General features: G+C 39.3%; 1 protein-coding gene across 2 annotated transcripts in view; it reads left to right on the forward strand.

Annotated features, from left to right (window-relative positions):
• sema6a (semaphorin 6A) overlaps positions 1 to 12821 on the forward strand; it is a 150545-nt gene that overhangs the window by 55353 nt on the left and 82371 nt on the right. For both annotated transcript variants that reach the window (XM_023344312.1, XM_023344313.1), the window contains exon 2: positions 10939 to 11101. In XM_023344312.1, coding sequence (XP_023200080.1) covers positions 11002 to 11101 — 100 coding nt within the window. In that variant the 5' untranslated portion in view covers positions 10939 to 11001. The remainder of the gene's footprint in view (positions 1 to 10938; positions 11102 to 12821) is intronic.

A 12821-nucleotide genomic window follows, 5' to 3' on the forward strand; every position in this document is an offset into this window, starting at 1 on the left:
TTAGTTTTGACATTTAAGTCTAGATAACTGAAAATGGCTCTCCTCACAAAAACAGCTTGAGTCTGAATTTTAAGAGCTTAAACTATGGAGATAAAGCATATTTTCCCCCCCCCCCCCGTTTCTTTTACATGCATAGCACATTTGAATATAAATATATAACTGAAATCCTTTTGCCAGGTCTCCTTGAGACATTTATATCCATAAAATAAAAAATAAATGGATGAGCACCTGTTTAATATTGATGTGAAGGCTTTTCTCATTTATTGGAAGAGCTTCTAACCATATAACTCTTCTGTGAGAATTACATCTATTGTTTTATTGATTTGACCAATCCTCTTTTAGCTGTGGGAAAAAGAGCCCCAGCATCACATCCTCCATACTCTAATACCCTCACTAATTTCTGTTTTCATTCAGAGAACCGAGGCATGAAAGGCTGCAAGCCCATCATGTTTCCCCTCTTTTACAGAGTCTTGCAAAACTACTTCTACCTCTTGAACCTCTTTACATTTTGTGAATTTAAAACCATTAATGTTAATGTGTTTTATTTGGATTCAAAGTGATAAATCAACACAAACTGCTCAAATGGGAGAAAGTGTTGTTAAAACATCTATCAGCTGTGTACTTATGAAACACTGTGGTGTTAGGGGGCTGCTTTTATTTAACTGGGACATGTAAGGTGGTCGGAGATGATGACTGAAGCAAAAAAAAAAAAGTCTACAAAATGTCTACATCTGGACACCTACACTGAACATACAGCCAGCTAGATAAAAGCATGTTGATGTGTAAGAATGGTCTAGTCAAAGACAGACCTAAATCTATCATCCAGTCTTACTTAGTTTCGTCTATTTTGTAATGAATGTAAAAACTTTTAGTTTGGTGGGTGGAGACAAAGAGAAACTGTAAATACCTCCTCGTGTCCATCACTGTTTCCCATCTGATATGTTACTTTCTACAATGTAGGTGACAAATTAAATCTGGAAGTCAAAACTGTAAATACACTGGAAAGTAATTTGCTCTCAGTTTGTGGTAAAGCCGATGATTCCCGGCAAAAACATTTCTAAACATACAATCATTTGCTCCTAATGCCAGGCGTCGTGAACGTCGAGCCTCACTTGACTCACCAACCTGGCAGGCTGGAGCTCCCAGGTCTGTATCATGACTAAGCGTGGCATCAAATTGCTCAGCGCTGCCTGGAGGCACCCTGCAGTTGGCCTCCATAAAGCGAGTTTCCGTCTAAAATGTGCATTTTGCTGAGTGACAGTTTGAACACTGTGATTGCTGCTCGGCGGGGCTCTGCCTCCGTCATGCCAGCATCTGTCTCTGAGGACTTAATGTGGCGTTTATCTCTGTGACATCCTGCCAGCTTTCGCCAATATTTGTCTTCCTCTCGGAAGGAACAGACCCTTCCTTTATTATTTCATGGACACTTTTTGCCCTTTTAAAAGGGCTTAGGTTCAATAACTCCATGCAGGTGAATTTCACTTTAAATCACCACCTTGCTATATGTAAAGCATGCCCTGTTAATATGCAGCACATGAAGAGTAAAGCGATAATCCGAGGGCAGTACAACAGAATGTGCATCAAAAAGGCAGACAGAGTTGACCAAAGAGATAATTGGATCAAAAGGGAGACGGAGAAGGCCATGTGCTACCAAGCTCAGCCTTATCAGCAGCAATTTTTTCTGCTTTGCCCACACAGCTCGGTATCAGCTGAATCCAGATTGATTAAGCTTCACCGCTGGTGTCGTCACAAGCAGTGAGTGACGGGCCTGAGAAAGGTTCTGATATTTAAACACGTAACCTTGTTCTTTGTTTGGCGGCAGCTGCGTGTGTGTGCTTCACATTTGGAGCTCTGTGTTTGTTTGTGTGCTTAAATGCGCCGCGCACAGAGGGGGCTTGTTTTGATTCATGAAAGCTTTTCCACCTCAAAGCAGGAAACATTCTCACCTTCTTAGTCAGGCTGCTGTTCTCAAAGAGTTAAAGTGACGCTAAAGGAAAGGTGGAGAAAAAAAAAAATCACAAAACATTAAAAAATAGTTTTCACTTAGTCAGTGAGACTTGATGAGGGAGCATGGAGGGCAAATATGAGTAGGAACACGACTCAATATGTTCTCAGTATTATAATCTACAACTGTAATAATGTTGTATTGCAGATTATTTTGCAGATATGAGAAAGTTAAACTGTTTGCTTTTTTTATTTAGAGCTGTTCTTAGTATGTTAAGACATGCTGTCTTAAAGCTTAACTTATTTTTAGAGATGCTTTAGATTGATTTAACTCTCTGCACCGATTTCTATTTTGTTCCTGGCTGAACTTGAAAGCTTTTTCTAGAGAAGATTTGGGAGCATGTTGCTTCCTCCTGACCTAGTTTAGAAAACAATACTCTGAGAGGTAGTTTTCTCCTCTCATCATTTATTTCACATGAGTTTCTGCTTTAAGCGAGGTTAGAATGACGTTAGTTGTGATCATTCTCTTTTCTCAACAACGAACATCCATTACCTTTTAACTCCTCTTTGCTCCTTTCAATTCCTTTCCTTACACCACCTTTCTCATCTTTTTTTTACCTTTCCTCATTTGCCCTCTCTTTCCTCTTTTTTCTCCTGCCTTTGCTTTTCTGTCATTTGTTGTCCTTATTTCTCCTCCCTTCCTTTTCCTACTTCTCCTTTTTCTATTATCCTCTATCATTTTCTTATTTTTATTTCCACTTCTTTTCTTTCCTTATTTCTTCTCCATTACCTTTTCATCATTTCATTTCAATTTTGTCTCATATTATAAAGACATAATATGGGAAAAATGTCTTGTTCCACTGGCAGATTATTTCACTTATAACAAGTACTTTTTCTTTCAATATTAAGTATTTATTGACTTAAAACAAGCTCCGAGATCACCTTGAAGAGTTACTTGCATGTTAGTTTTCTCTTATTTTAAATGTAGTAATTTATTTGGATTCGAAGCCAGACCAATAATACTTGGTAAGATTTTGTGTTTTTGCAGAGCACTCAAACACCGAGGTCAGTCCTGAAAACTCATATCTTATTTGTGGTGGATAATTGTTTTTTAAAAAATTTTTCTGGTTGTATTTGACTTTTTATTTGCTTTATATTTTTATTTGTAGCTGGACATGAAAAAAGGCAGTGAGAGATGGAGAAAACAGGCAGTAAGTGACCCGTGGCTGGGAATCGAACCTCTGTATATGGTTCTCCTGTTCTACTAAACAATGTGCCACTCTCTTAAATAATTGTTTTTAATGATTAGGAACCTCAAGAATACATCCAAGTCTAAGGTATTTTAGATCATAAAGTCAGTATAATATAGATAGAGGGTTACAGCCAGTCTTGAATGTCTTTGTTAAGCTTTTATTGTTGCAGTTTGTATGCATCGTTCTTTTATTTTCTGCTCTGTAATTCCTTCCCATTTGTTTTTGAGAGGTCCTTGGCTCGTTCCCAGAATCAATCCTTCACTTCTTACATTCAGGCTTTTATTTCAGTAGCTGACTAACAGCTGCGGGGTGCCTCATTCAACTCAACTTCCTTGTCTTTTAATAATCAAACCATGATGGATTGCCTCCATGCAGATATTCATTTGGAGGCGATGAGAAAGGGTTTAAAAACAGGCGAGGAAAAGGGCGTTGATGCGAGCGTGTGTGTTTGTGTTGGATGGTAGACTTGCTGGTTTTCTTTTTCCCAGTAAAACGGGCGGGTCTCCTCCCTTTGCACTTTCTCCATTTCCTCCTCTTATCACAGCCTACTGGGCTTCGGCTATCTTTTTTCAGCGTATTTATCAGGCCAGGAATGACAAGCGTAAACACCTGCGAGGTGATCCTCCCCATTCGGGAGCCGTAGGTGGTTGGGATGCAGCCCATTTTTTATCTCCCTTATTGTCGGATCAGGATTGTTCTCTGTCTTGCTGGGGTTTTTTCTTTTTAATGCTGCTCGGTTTAATCTTCTTCTACTTTCACACATCAGCTCAGACACAATTTCCTCCAGCTCACCCGTCAACAGGTGTCATAACCGAGAGTGGTCGAGAGCTCCTTAGAAGGATGCTGTGTTGTAAAGGTGTTGTCTGGTGTTTTAATGGGTGTTGCATTCACACCTGTGTGTAAAGGTCTATTTCTGCTCTAATGCTGCGAGACATGCAACACAAACGTCTCAAGGAGCTAAAATGACTGCACTGTAATAATTCACCTGTTCAATAGCCTTTTTTTTTTATTATTAAGCTCCAAGAAAAGAAAATCGCTCCTCTATCACTCCCACTCAGGCATGTTTTCTTCTATTCTTATCACCAGTGTTTACAGGACAAATTTATCTCTTGTACTACGCAAGAAGACTTCTATTTCCTGTTTCTCTCAGTAAATGTTCTGCCTCCGCCTGAGCACGCTGTGGGAGGCTCTGATCTCTAAAGAATACAGAAAAATGACTTGATGCTTTTATTTGCAGCCACATCCCTAAAAAGACGGTCCTCATCCTTGGGTGATCATAAAAACAGGTTCAAATACGATTCTTTTTTATGTGGTGGAAGTTGGGTTTGTGTTGGAAAAGCACAAACTCAGCAAGTGTCATTTATAATCTCTGCTCCCAAATGTGGTGGCTGTAGTAGTAAGAGACCCCACATCTATATCACAGTAATATATATATACCGTATATATATATTAAAAGTCAATCATTTGAATTTCTTTCTTAGACTGCAACCCACTTCCTCCATTATTATTATTATTATTATTATTATTATAGTCACAGTTCTGATTATAGACGCTCTCAGTGAGGGCTAGCTGGAGACATCCTTGAAGGAACTGCTGCTCGAATCTGATCCAGACAGACATTTATGCTTGAAAATCTTCCTCTGAAATACCTCTGTAAGACAGAATAAAAACAAAATGACTAGGAATGACAAGCGTAAACACCTGCAAGGCGATTCTTACAGGTGAAATCCTTTAACATAAAAAAATAACAGTTTTCAATCCCACTGAATTCAAGTTTTAGACTTGGATTGAAAACACCTAAATTACTTAATCTGATTGTCATTGCTTCTTGTTTTCCCATTTAGAGGAATTGATAAGAAAACTTGCCTCTTTTTTGCATTATATTTATGGAGGTAACATTTACAGTCTAAAACTACCTGTTGACTCATAATCAGTTTGCAAAAAGTTGAGTAAAAATATCAGAAAAGCTGAGATTTCTGTCATTTTTCTGCTGCATTTGCCCACAAAAAAGTCTTGATTCTGAGGCAGCGCTTACCAGGAAAATTCATTCAACATTATATTTCAGACATATGTTCTAAATGGTCAATTATTTAGCTCAAAGTTTGCCATAACTTCAAGTGAATATGATTTTAAGTAACTAACCATCTGTGGGAAAAGAGAGGATATATCATTCAATTTAAATAACGTTTTATGGCTTTTAAATGAATATGTTGATAATAAAAACAAAGACAAATATCTGTGAATGTTTCCAATTTCCTCTAACTCTGAAAAGATTATAATTTAGCTTTACAGTGTAAATGCTGTGAAATTTTAACTACGTTATAGTTAGATTGGAGTTCAGCTCCAATGAGAGCTATCTCTAACGTAGACGTCTATTTAATATTTACAATTTTCCAAGGACTATTTAGTGACCCTGAGTCTAGTCAGTTTGAAATATAAAGTTTTATTACTTAAATTATGATTTTTAATGGCACAATTAGAGCGTTCCTTCCATAGTCACTGAACGAGTCCTTGGATGATACATCTGTAGGGGAAGGAGCCAATTCTTTGTTCCTGTTAGTGTTATGGCCCTCCTCCACAATAGAAATGATAAAATTAGGATTTAATTAAATACACTGAAATTCAAGCACAACAAAAGATAAATGTGTTCTTTAGAAATATCTTTGTATTGTTGCCTTTTGTCCCATCTAAAATGTGCAATTAGGTCTTTACAAATGTCTGTTAGCTGTTAAGCTCGCTCAAACACACAAGAACTACTCCATTATGTCTGTAACTGGCCTCTGATCTGGTTCGTACATCTGACGCCAGTTTTCACAAGATTACATGTTTTATTCAAACAGTTGGTAAATTTAGGCAGCAAATGGTTTGGTAGGAGTCAGTGAATGAGTAAGAGTCAGATCCTTTCTTAGGTCAAAGAAACCTTTGTTATCATGGTTGTAATAATGGCAGCCTCATGAATGAAGATTAAAGAAAACTAATTTTCTCACATTTTCCAGAGTTATTCATCCTGAAAGACCTCTTTGTGTGATATCAGACTGTTTCTTCTGAAATCAAGGGAATCCAGAGCACTTTCCCAATTGACAGCAAACATATGTTCTTTGCGGTAAAACTATATTTGTGTACTTGTTTTTCTCCTTGGCGCCACACACATTCAGAAGCATCAGTTAATCAGCAACAGGTTTTACTCAGATGTAATCAAAAAGCCATCTCTCACTCCATTGCACACTGTGTCTGGGCACCATGGGGGCTTTGAGAGATGAACAGCTGGGACCCTCTGAAGATTAGCTAATTGTGCATGTGTCTACAAAATGCCGTGTTGTTCTGGAGAACCAGGCTTTACGTTCATCTGTTTGTGCTCTCATCGAAGCTGTCAAAGAGAAGAAATGTTGGCCAACATTTCCTTCCCCTTCCTTACCTGAAGCCCACTGTGACCGACCTTGTCATTAAAATAAATGTGTTATCACGAGCGTGCACCCATAGCTAACGTGTTGATGCAAGAGCGGGAACAACATCATTAAGCTGGCTAATGTGTTTATTGTTAAAGCTAATGCAGCTCAGCCTGGTGGCCCCTATGGGCGTCTCTCCCGACTTGATTGGTTGTCTGCTTTGACTTGCACGGATGTTGTTTATAGTCATGAATCCTATGCGTATTTTTCTGCTCGGAGCTGTGTGTGTTACGAGATTGTTGAGTGTGTGGTTCAGAGAGGGGATAGGGGGGTCTTTGTGTTTTTATTACCTACATGTGCCTTCTTCAAGGTTTAAGTCCTCCACCTTTTCCTTAATGTGCTTTAAGGCTCCCTAAAAAGTTATGGAATCACTACAGAATACAATCTGTACTATACCTAAACCTTAAATGTTACTTTCCGCAACTTGCCAGGTTCTTGCTAGAACTTATCGTGTATTTGTGGAAAATGTTATTAAACTTGCTGGATACTTTCGCAGAACTAAAATTCTGGAACTTGCTCGCTTTTTTCTAGGACTTTGTTGAAACTTTGAGTATTGTAGACTGCTGTTGATTTCACTTTTATTCATCAGGTACCTTCTGGAGCTTTTATGACACTTAGGCTGTGTTCACACTGCAGCCTGAAGTGAGCCAAATCCAATTTAATTTTGCCTTGTTGTGACCTGTATCTGATCTTTTCACGACAGTCTGAACAACACAGATTGGATTTTTACAATTGGACCTAAATTTGATGCGTATCTGATATTTCAAATGTGGCTTGTCGCTGTACTGCCAGGTCGCATTCATCTGACCTGTACATCATTAATACCCGTCAAAAGTCACTATTCTGCATCCTGATATGTGGAAACGGGAAGAAAAGTAATGCTCTGCGGTTATTGAACAGTCCATTGGACATGCTTTCTATTGATATTGATTGTCTATTACAATATATATTGTTATTGATTCGTTGCCCAGCCCAAAGTTATTTGTCAACAGCAGAAGAACAACGTTCTAAAACTTTAACCCTCTTTAGATGTTCTCCTTTGGTTTTCTTCAGTGAAAGCTCTAAAAGAGTTGAAATCGTCACTGTTCCACCTCCACTGTGTTATTTTGGTAGCAGGTAATTTATTGCAGAAGTGTGGGCGTGCCTTTGATCCTTGATTCCCAAACCCTTATGTCCTCAGTGTATGTGTGTCTAAACACTGCCACACAAAAGGAGCATTTTAGATCAGAGCTCTACACACTCAGTCATACTTAACACACAAGGAAGCAATTGGCTCCTCCACGCACAGAGTAATTCGGTAAAGACAGGCTGTGTCTTGCCTCGTCCCTTTTACTCCTGTGTTGCAGCCGGTAATGAAAGGGTCGCTGGAAGGTTTAGAGGTTTCACGTAAGATGTTTTGTGCTCAATTTATTTTGTGTATCATGGGAGGGGTTTTAGCATCCAATTAAAACCTGCTGATATGGATGGAGGAGCTTCTCTGCCTCCAGTCACAGCTGATCACCAGTGAGATGTCTGGAAAACTCGTCTGAAATTTCCCCACAAACAATAAAAACAACATCGTCTGCGTTTGTGCGAAGGACGCAGTTAGGATTCTGACATAATGAGGCAGAGTTTCAGAATCGCCCCTCGTTCATCTGAGCCGTGTCTTGTTTTGTTGGTTGGTGCGGCCTCCATCCATCACTGACTACTTTCACTCCCTAAGGGTTACTTCCTCTTTCTTATTCTACTTCCTGTTCATCAATCAGTCAATTACTGGAAGAGTTCTGGGTCAAGGTCCAAAAACGATTCACATCTTAGTCCCCCAGTGAGGTTTGCTCTACTGTACAGGCAAAAAAAAAGAGAGAAAAAAATCCACTTTCAATTTGGACAAAATAAAAAAAATTAAACATTCATTCTGAATTCAGCATAGATAACCCACCAACACAATCCAAAGAAAGCCTGTTGTCATCTCTCAGGAGTTGAGAGAAACCAATTCCTGGAAATGCCTGAATGCATTTCACTAGGAGATGATGTTGGACTGAAGCAACATCTATTTTTGAAATAGAGCTGTCTTATTAAAATGTAAAAAAAAAAGAAAAAATAATTTCACTATGCAAGGATAAGATGGCAGACCAACAAGTGAGAAAGGATGGCGGGGAAGGGAGAAGCTTTTGAGATCAAGGTCGTATCCAGGCTTTAGTATTGGTATTCTCCTCAGTGTTAAAATGAATCTACCACTGAATAGTGTTTTCATTCCTCTCCTGAATGAGATTCACAGGAGCATGGAGAGAGAACGAGAGATGGGGGAAGAGAGGCAGAGGGACATGACAGAGAAAAAAGAGAAAGTAAGCCCTCCTCCTCCTCTTCCTCCATCTTCTTCTTTTCTCCTGGTCGCTCCCCCTCTAAGATATACAATAGCGAATGAAAATACAGCGTGGGATAAACAACTTTTATCAGGCTGAGGCAAATGAAATCGACTATTTTATTCAATTCCTCATCCCTGAAGCATCCCATGCTCTTTCTGCACAGCTACGTCTCATCCTCCCAGCTCCAGCAGAGAAGAAAAAAAGAGAAGAGAAAAGAAAAAAAAAACTGAAGGTGCTTCATGCAAATTAAACGCTTTATTCCTGATTAGATTACAGATGCAATAATTGTCTCGGATGATTTATGGGTGTAATTGTGTGCACACAAACTGCAGCAAGCTAATCCCAGATGCCTCCATTTGAGCTATGAGAATGCTGCATTAACTCAGCGTTCGCTTTGAGGACAAAAAAAACTTGCTTTCACGTGACTGTTACTGTAAGAAAACAAGATGATTTCTTTAAAGGTTGACATGATGGAATAGGTGGGATGGTTTGGGATGCAGACCATGGACAAGGTTGGACCCCCTCCTACATGTTACTACTGATAGAAAAGGACAGATGCAGGTGAAGGAATAGGAGGAGGAGTAAAAGTTTTCAATGATGCGACGTATCGTATGGCTCGGGGTGGTTTGGGTGTGGTCTTTCTTCTGTGGTCTGACACAAAGATTTATACAAAGTTATAAAACAAATACTTTGTATTTCTGTCAAACGATTAAAAAAAATGCAATCAGATTAATCACACCAGGGCTGTGAATAACCATGATTAATCACTATTTTTACCTTTGTAAGCTTGAAATGTAAAAATGCACATTTTCAAAAAATGTTGAAGAAAATGTTTTATTGTTTCAAACGAAACTTCTCAGTTTTACAGGTTTTCATATTCAGGAAGGTTTAAAATAAGTGATTTTGTTTCTAACTTAATGTTAAATATAAACTGGTTGTGCTTATCCAAATGTCCATTTAAGTATTTTTAGGCACTAGTCGCCTTTACTTGATAGTAATTTGACAGGAAAGGAGCAGAGAGAATGAAGGAAAGACATGCGGCAAAGGAAATGAGGATGCGATTCGAACTTGGGATAGCTCCATCAACGTCTATAGCTCTTGTATACGGGACGCCTGCTCTAACTGGGATGTTTTTTAAAGCATAATTTGCCTCCAAGCTGACTCTCCTTGCTTATCATTTCACTCATGTTTGCGATTCTGCATTGTTAATCTCAGTCTTAAGGACTGTTTTGAACTATGCAAACCTGGGGGGCCACAGAGGCTTTTAGGTCAAAATAGGTACTGTGATTAATCTGTACTACGTAATATTAATGCGTTCAACTTTTTAGATTAATCACATGCATTAATGCTCACAGTCCTAGTATTTATCAACATAAAAACCAAAATGCTTCATATAAAGCGAACTGTTATCCATTCTCTGATTCAGCAGGTGGTGTATCATGTCCCTGAACATGTAAGAGTCAGTGTACAGGACTATTCTACCCTTGTAAGAGAGTGCAAAGTATGAAATAAAGGACCTGCCATGCTGCCCTGCCCCATCTCCACGCATGGCCGACGCTGTGCAGCAGGTTAATCTCAACAAGAGCACTCCTGCTTCACTAAGACCCTGTCATACTCCTGCAGGGAGAGATCTGCTCTGCCTGACATCGATCTATGACGCATATTACCTCCCTAATCCAATTAATTTGGTTTTGCTTGCATGGTGGCTTACTTGAGTCATCGAAAAATGCTTATAAATATAACTCGGACTGTCTGAAAGAAGCTGGGTCAAACTGCTCAAACAGCTAATTTAGGAGGGATGTGTGAAGTGGCCTTTGACCTAAAATGCAGGAATCGAACACGGGGAATATTGATTCTGCAGCCAGGTGAAAGAACTGTTACATGAACTTTGTTGTTATTTTCGCTGAGAATCTCATCCTCGCCTTTCTGCCTGTGTCTCCTCATGTGCAGGCGAAAACACATCTTTAGCAGAGGACCAGCAGCAGCAGCGGCGGCGGCGGTGTTGGAGTGACCATGAGGTCAGAGGCCTTAGTACTCTACTTCACGCTACTGCAAATAGCCGGGGCGGGTTTCCCTGAGGACAGTGAGCCTATTAGCATCTCACATGGCAACTGTAAGTGTTTTTTCCTTGCTTCTCTTTCTTTTCTCTGGGTTATTATCTCTTCTCTTGTGCACAATCCATCCTCTCATTAGAAGTAGTCTCTCTGCTTTCTCTCTTTTCCCTCTTTGTCTTGTACTTCAGAACTCTCTATTCTCAGTATGTGTCTCATTGGTTCAGTCTTTTTACTCTTCTGACACCCTCTCAACTAGTGCTTCCTCTACAGCACTTACCTTCCCCACAAAACTGAACTCCTTCTGCAGGCCTGGAGTGCAAATTGGCACCAAAGGATGGGCCCTATGCATGGACTAAAATAAAAGACTTAAGGCAGCATTTGAAACTGAGCCCACCTCACATGATTGGATAATCCGCTGTCAGGGTGCTTGTGCTGCTCTGATAGAGCATGCTCTGGAAAGCTGTAAAGATATGGTCATTGTTTTCTCTGTTTCTCCCAGTGTTTCTCTCTGCATCGTGTCCTGTTCTCCTTACTGTGGGCGTAATGCTCTGTGTCCTGGCAGAGAAAACCAGAACTCAAGCCAGACAGCCTCACGCGGACCTGTGTTACTCAGACTGTTTCCTCAAACCAAGTGCTGTCATCCAAAACCACCAATAGCAGAATGAACGCATGGAGCGAAGTGGCATATTTAGTCAAATGAAAGAAATTAGGACACCTCTTTATATATTAACTTGGGATCTATAAAGCAAAAACCATAAAGGTAGCTTAGTCATTACACAACATATGAGCAAAATGTCATTTTTCCAGCTCAGGAACAAGTCAAGAGACTTTAATAATTCCTCTCAACCTCTTCAGTTGAAACAAACTCATTGAGATGCTTTTTGTAGCCATCTAGCAGCCAGTGACCAATATTCTGAGGAAAGTTTGTCTCACTCTCACTGTCAGGTGTGAGATGTTTGAGATGTTCTAACATGTTTGGTCTGTTTTAATTGAGATCAAGATCTGGGCTTTTCATGACTCATTGTCATGTTGCAGGGTCCACTTGGATTTCCTTCCATTTTTCGCATTTTCCCAAAGCTCCCTCTGAGACATTGAAAAATTAATGGTGGACTCTGTGATGATGAGCTGACCAGGTTCTGCTACAGCGAAGCATCTCCATGACATTTCCCCTCTTTGCTTCACAGTTGTTATGTGGCTTATTCAGCAGTTATACAGCAGTTCCTTGACTGCTGTATTTGGTCTTTGTCAAGCATGTCTTTCACTGTCACGTCAAAAAAACAATATTTTACCCTCATGTGCTAAAAAACACAATTAAAGCGGTCTTGGCCTTTGTCTGTGTTGCTTATGGCAAATGTTTGTCTAAAAAAAAAACACAATTAAAGCGGTCTTGGCCTTCGTCTGTGTTGCTTATGGCAAATTTTTGTCTAACCTTCATGCTTTTTTAGATCATTCTCACTTGAGCAGTCAGGAGCACCCCACAAGGCAAACCTCCTTTAAAATGCTGAGCAATGTAGTAAATTCTGCATACCTTATTGTCAGAGGCACCTGAAATGATACACGTTTGTGTAATTTTAACCATTTTAAGTGGAAATACATGTGGGGTTGTCCTAATTATTCCATAACTGAAACAGCATCTTTTAGTAAATTTTACAGAAAATCTTAAAAAGTATTATCTTCTGCTTTTACTGTGCATTTCAGTTACTAGAATTATTCTGTATTGTTAAAATTATGTTAAATGTTTAAAAAAAAATCATTAATAGTTCTGCCATAATAAAGTTA

Source organism: Xiphophorus maculatus, chromosome 12 (genome assembly GCF_002775205.1).
Source record: "Xiphophorus maculatus strain JP 163 A chromosome 12, X_maculatus-5.0-male, whole genome shotgun sequence".
Lineage (NCBI taxonomy): Eukaryota > Metazoa > Chordata > Actinopteri > Cyprinodontiformes > Poeciliidae > Xiphophorus > Xiphophorus maculatus.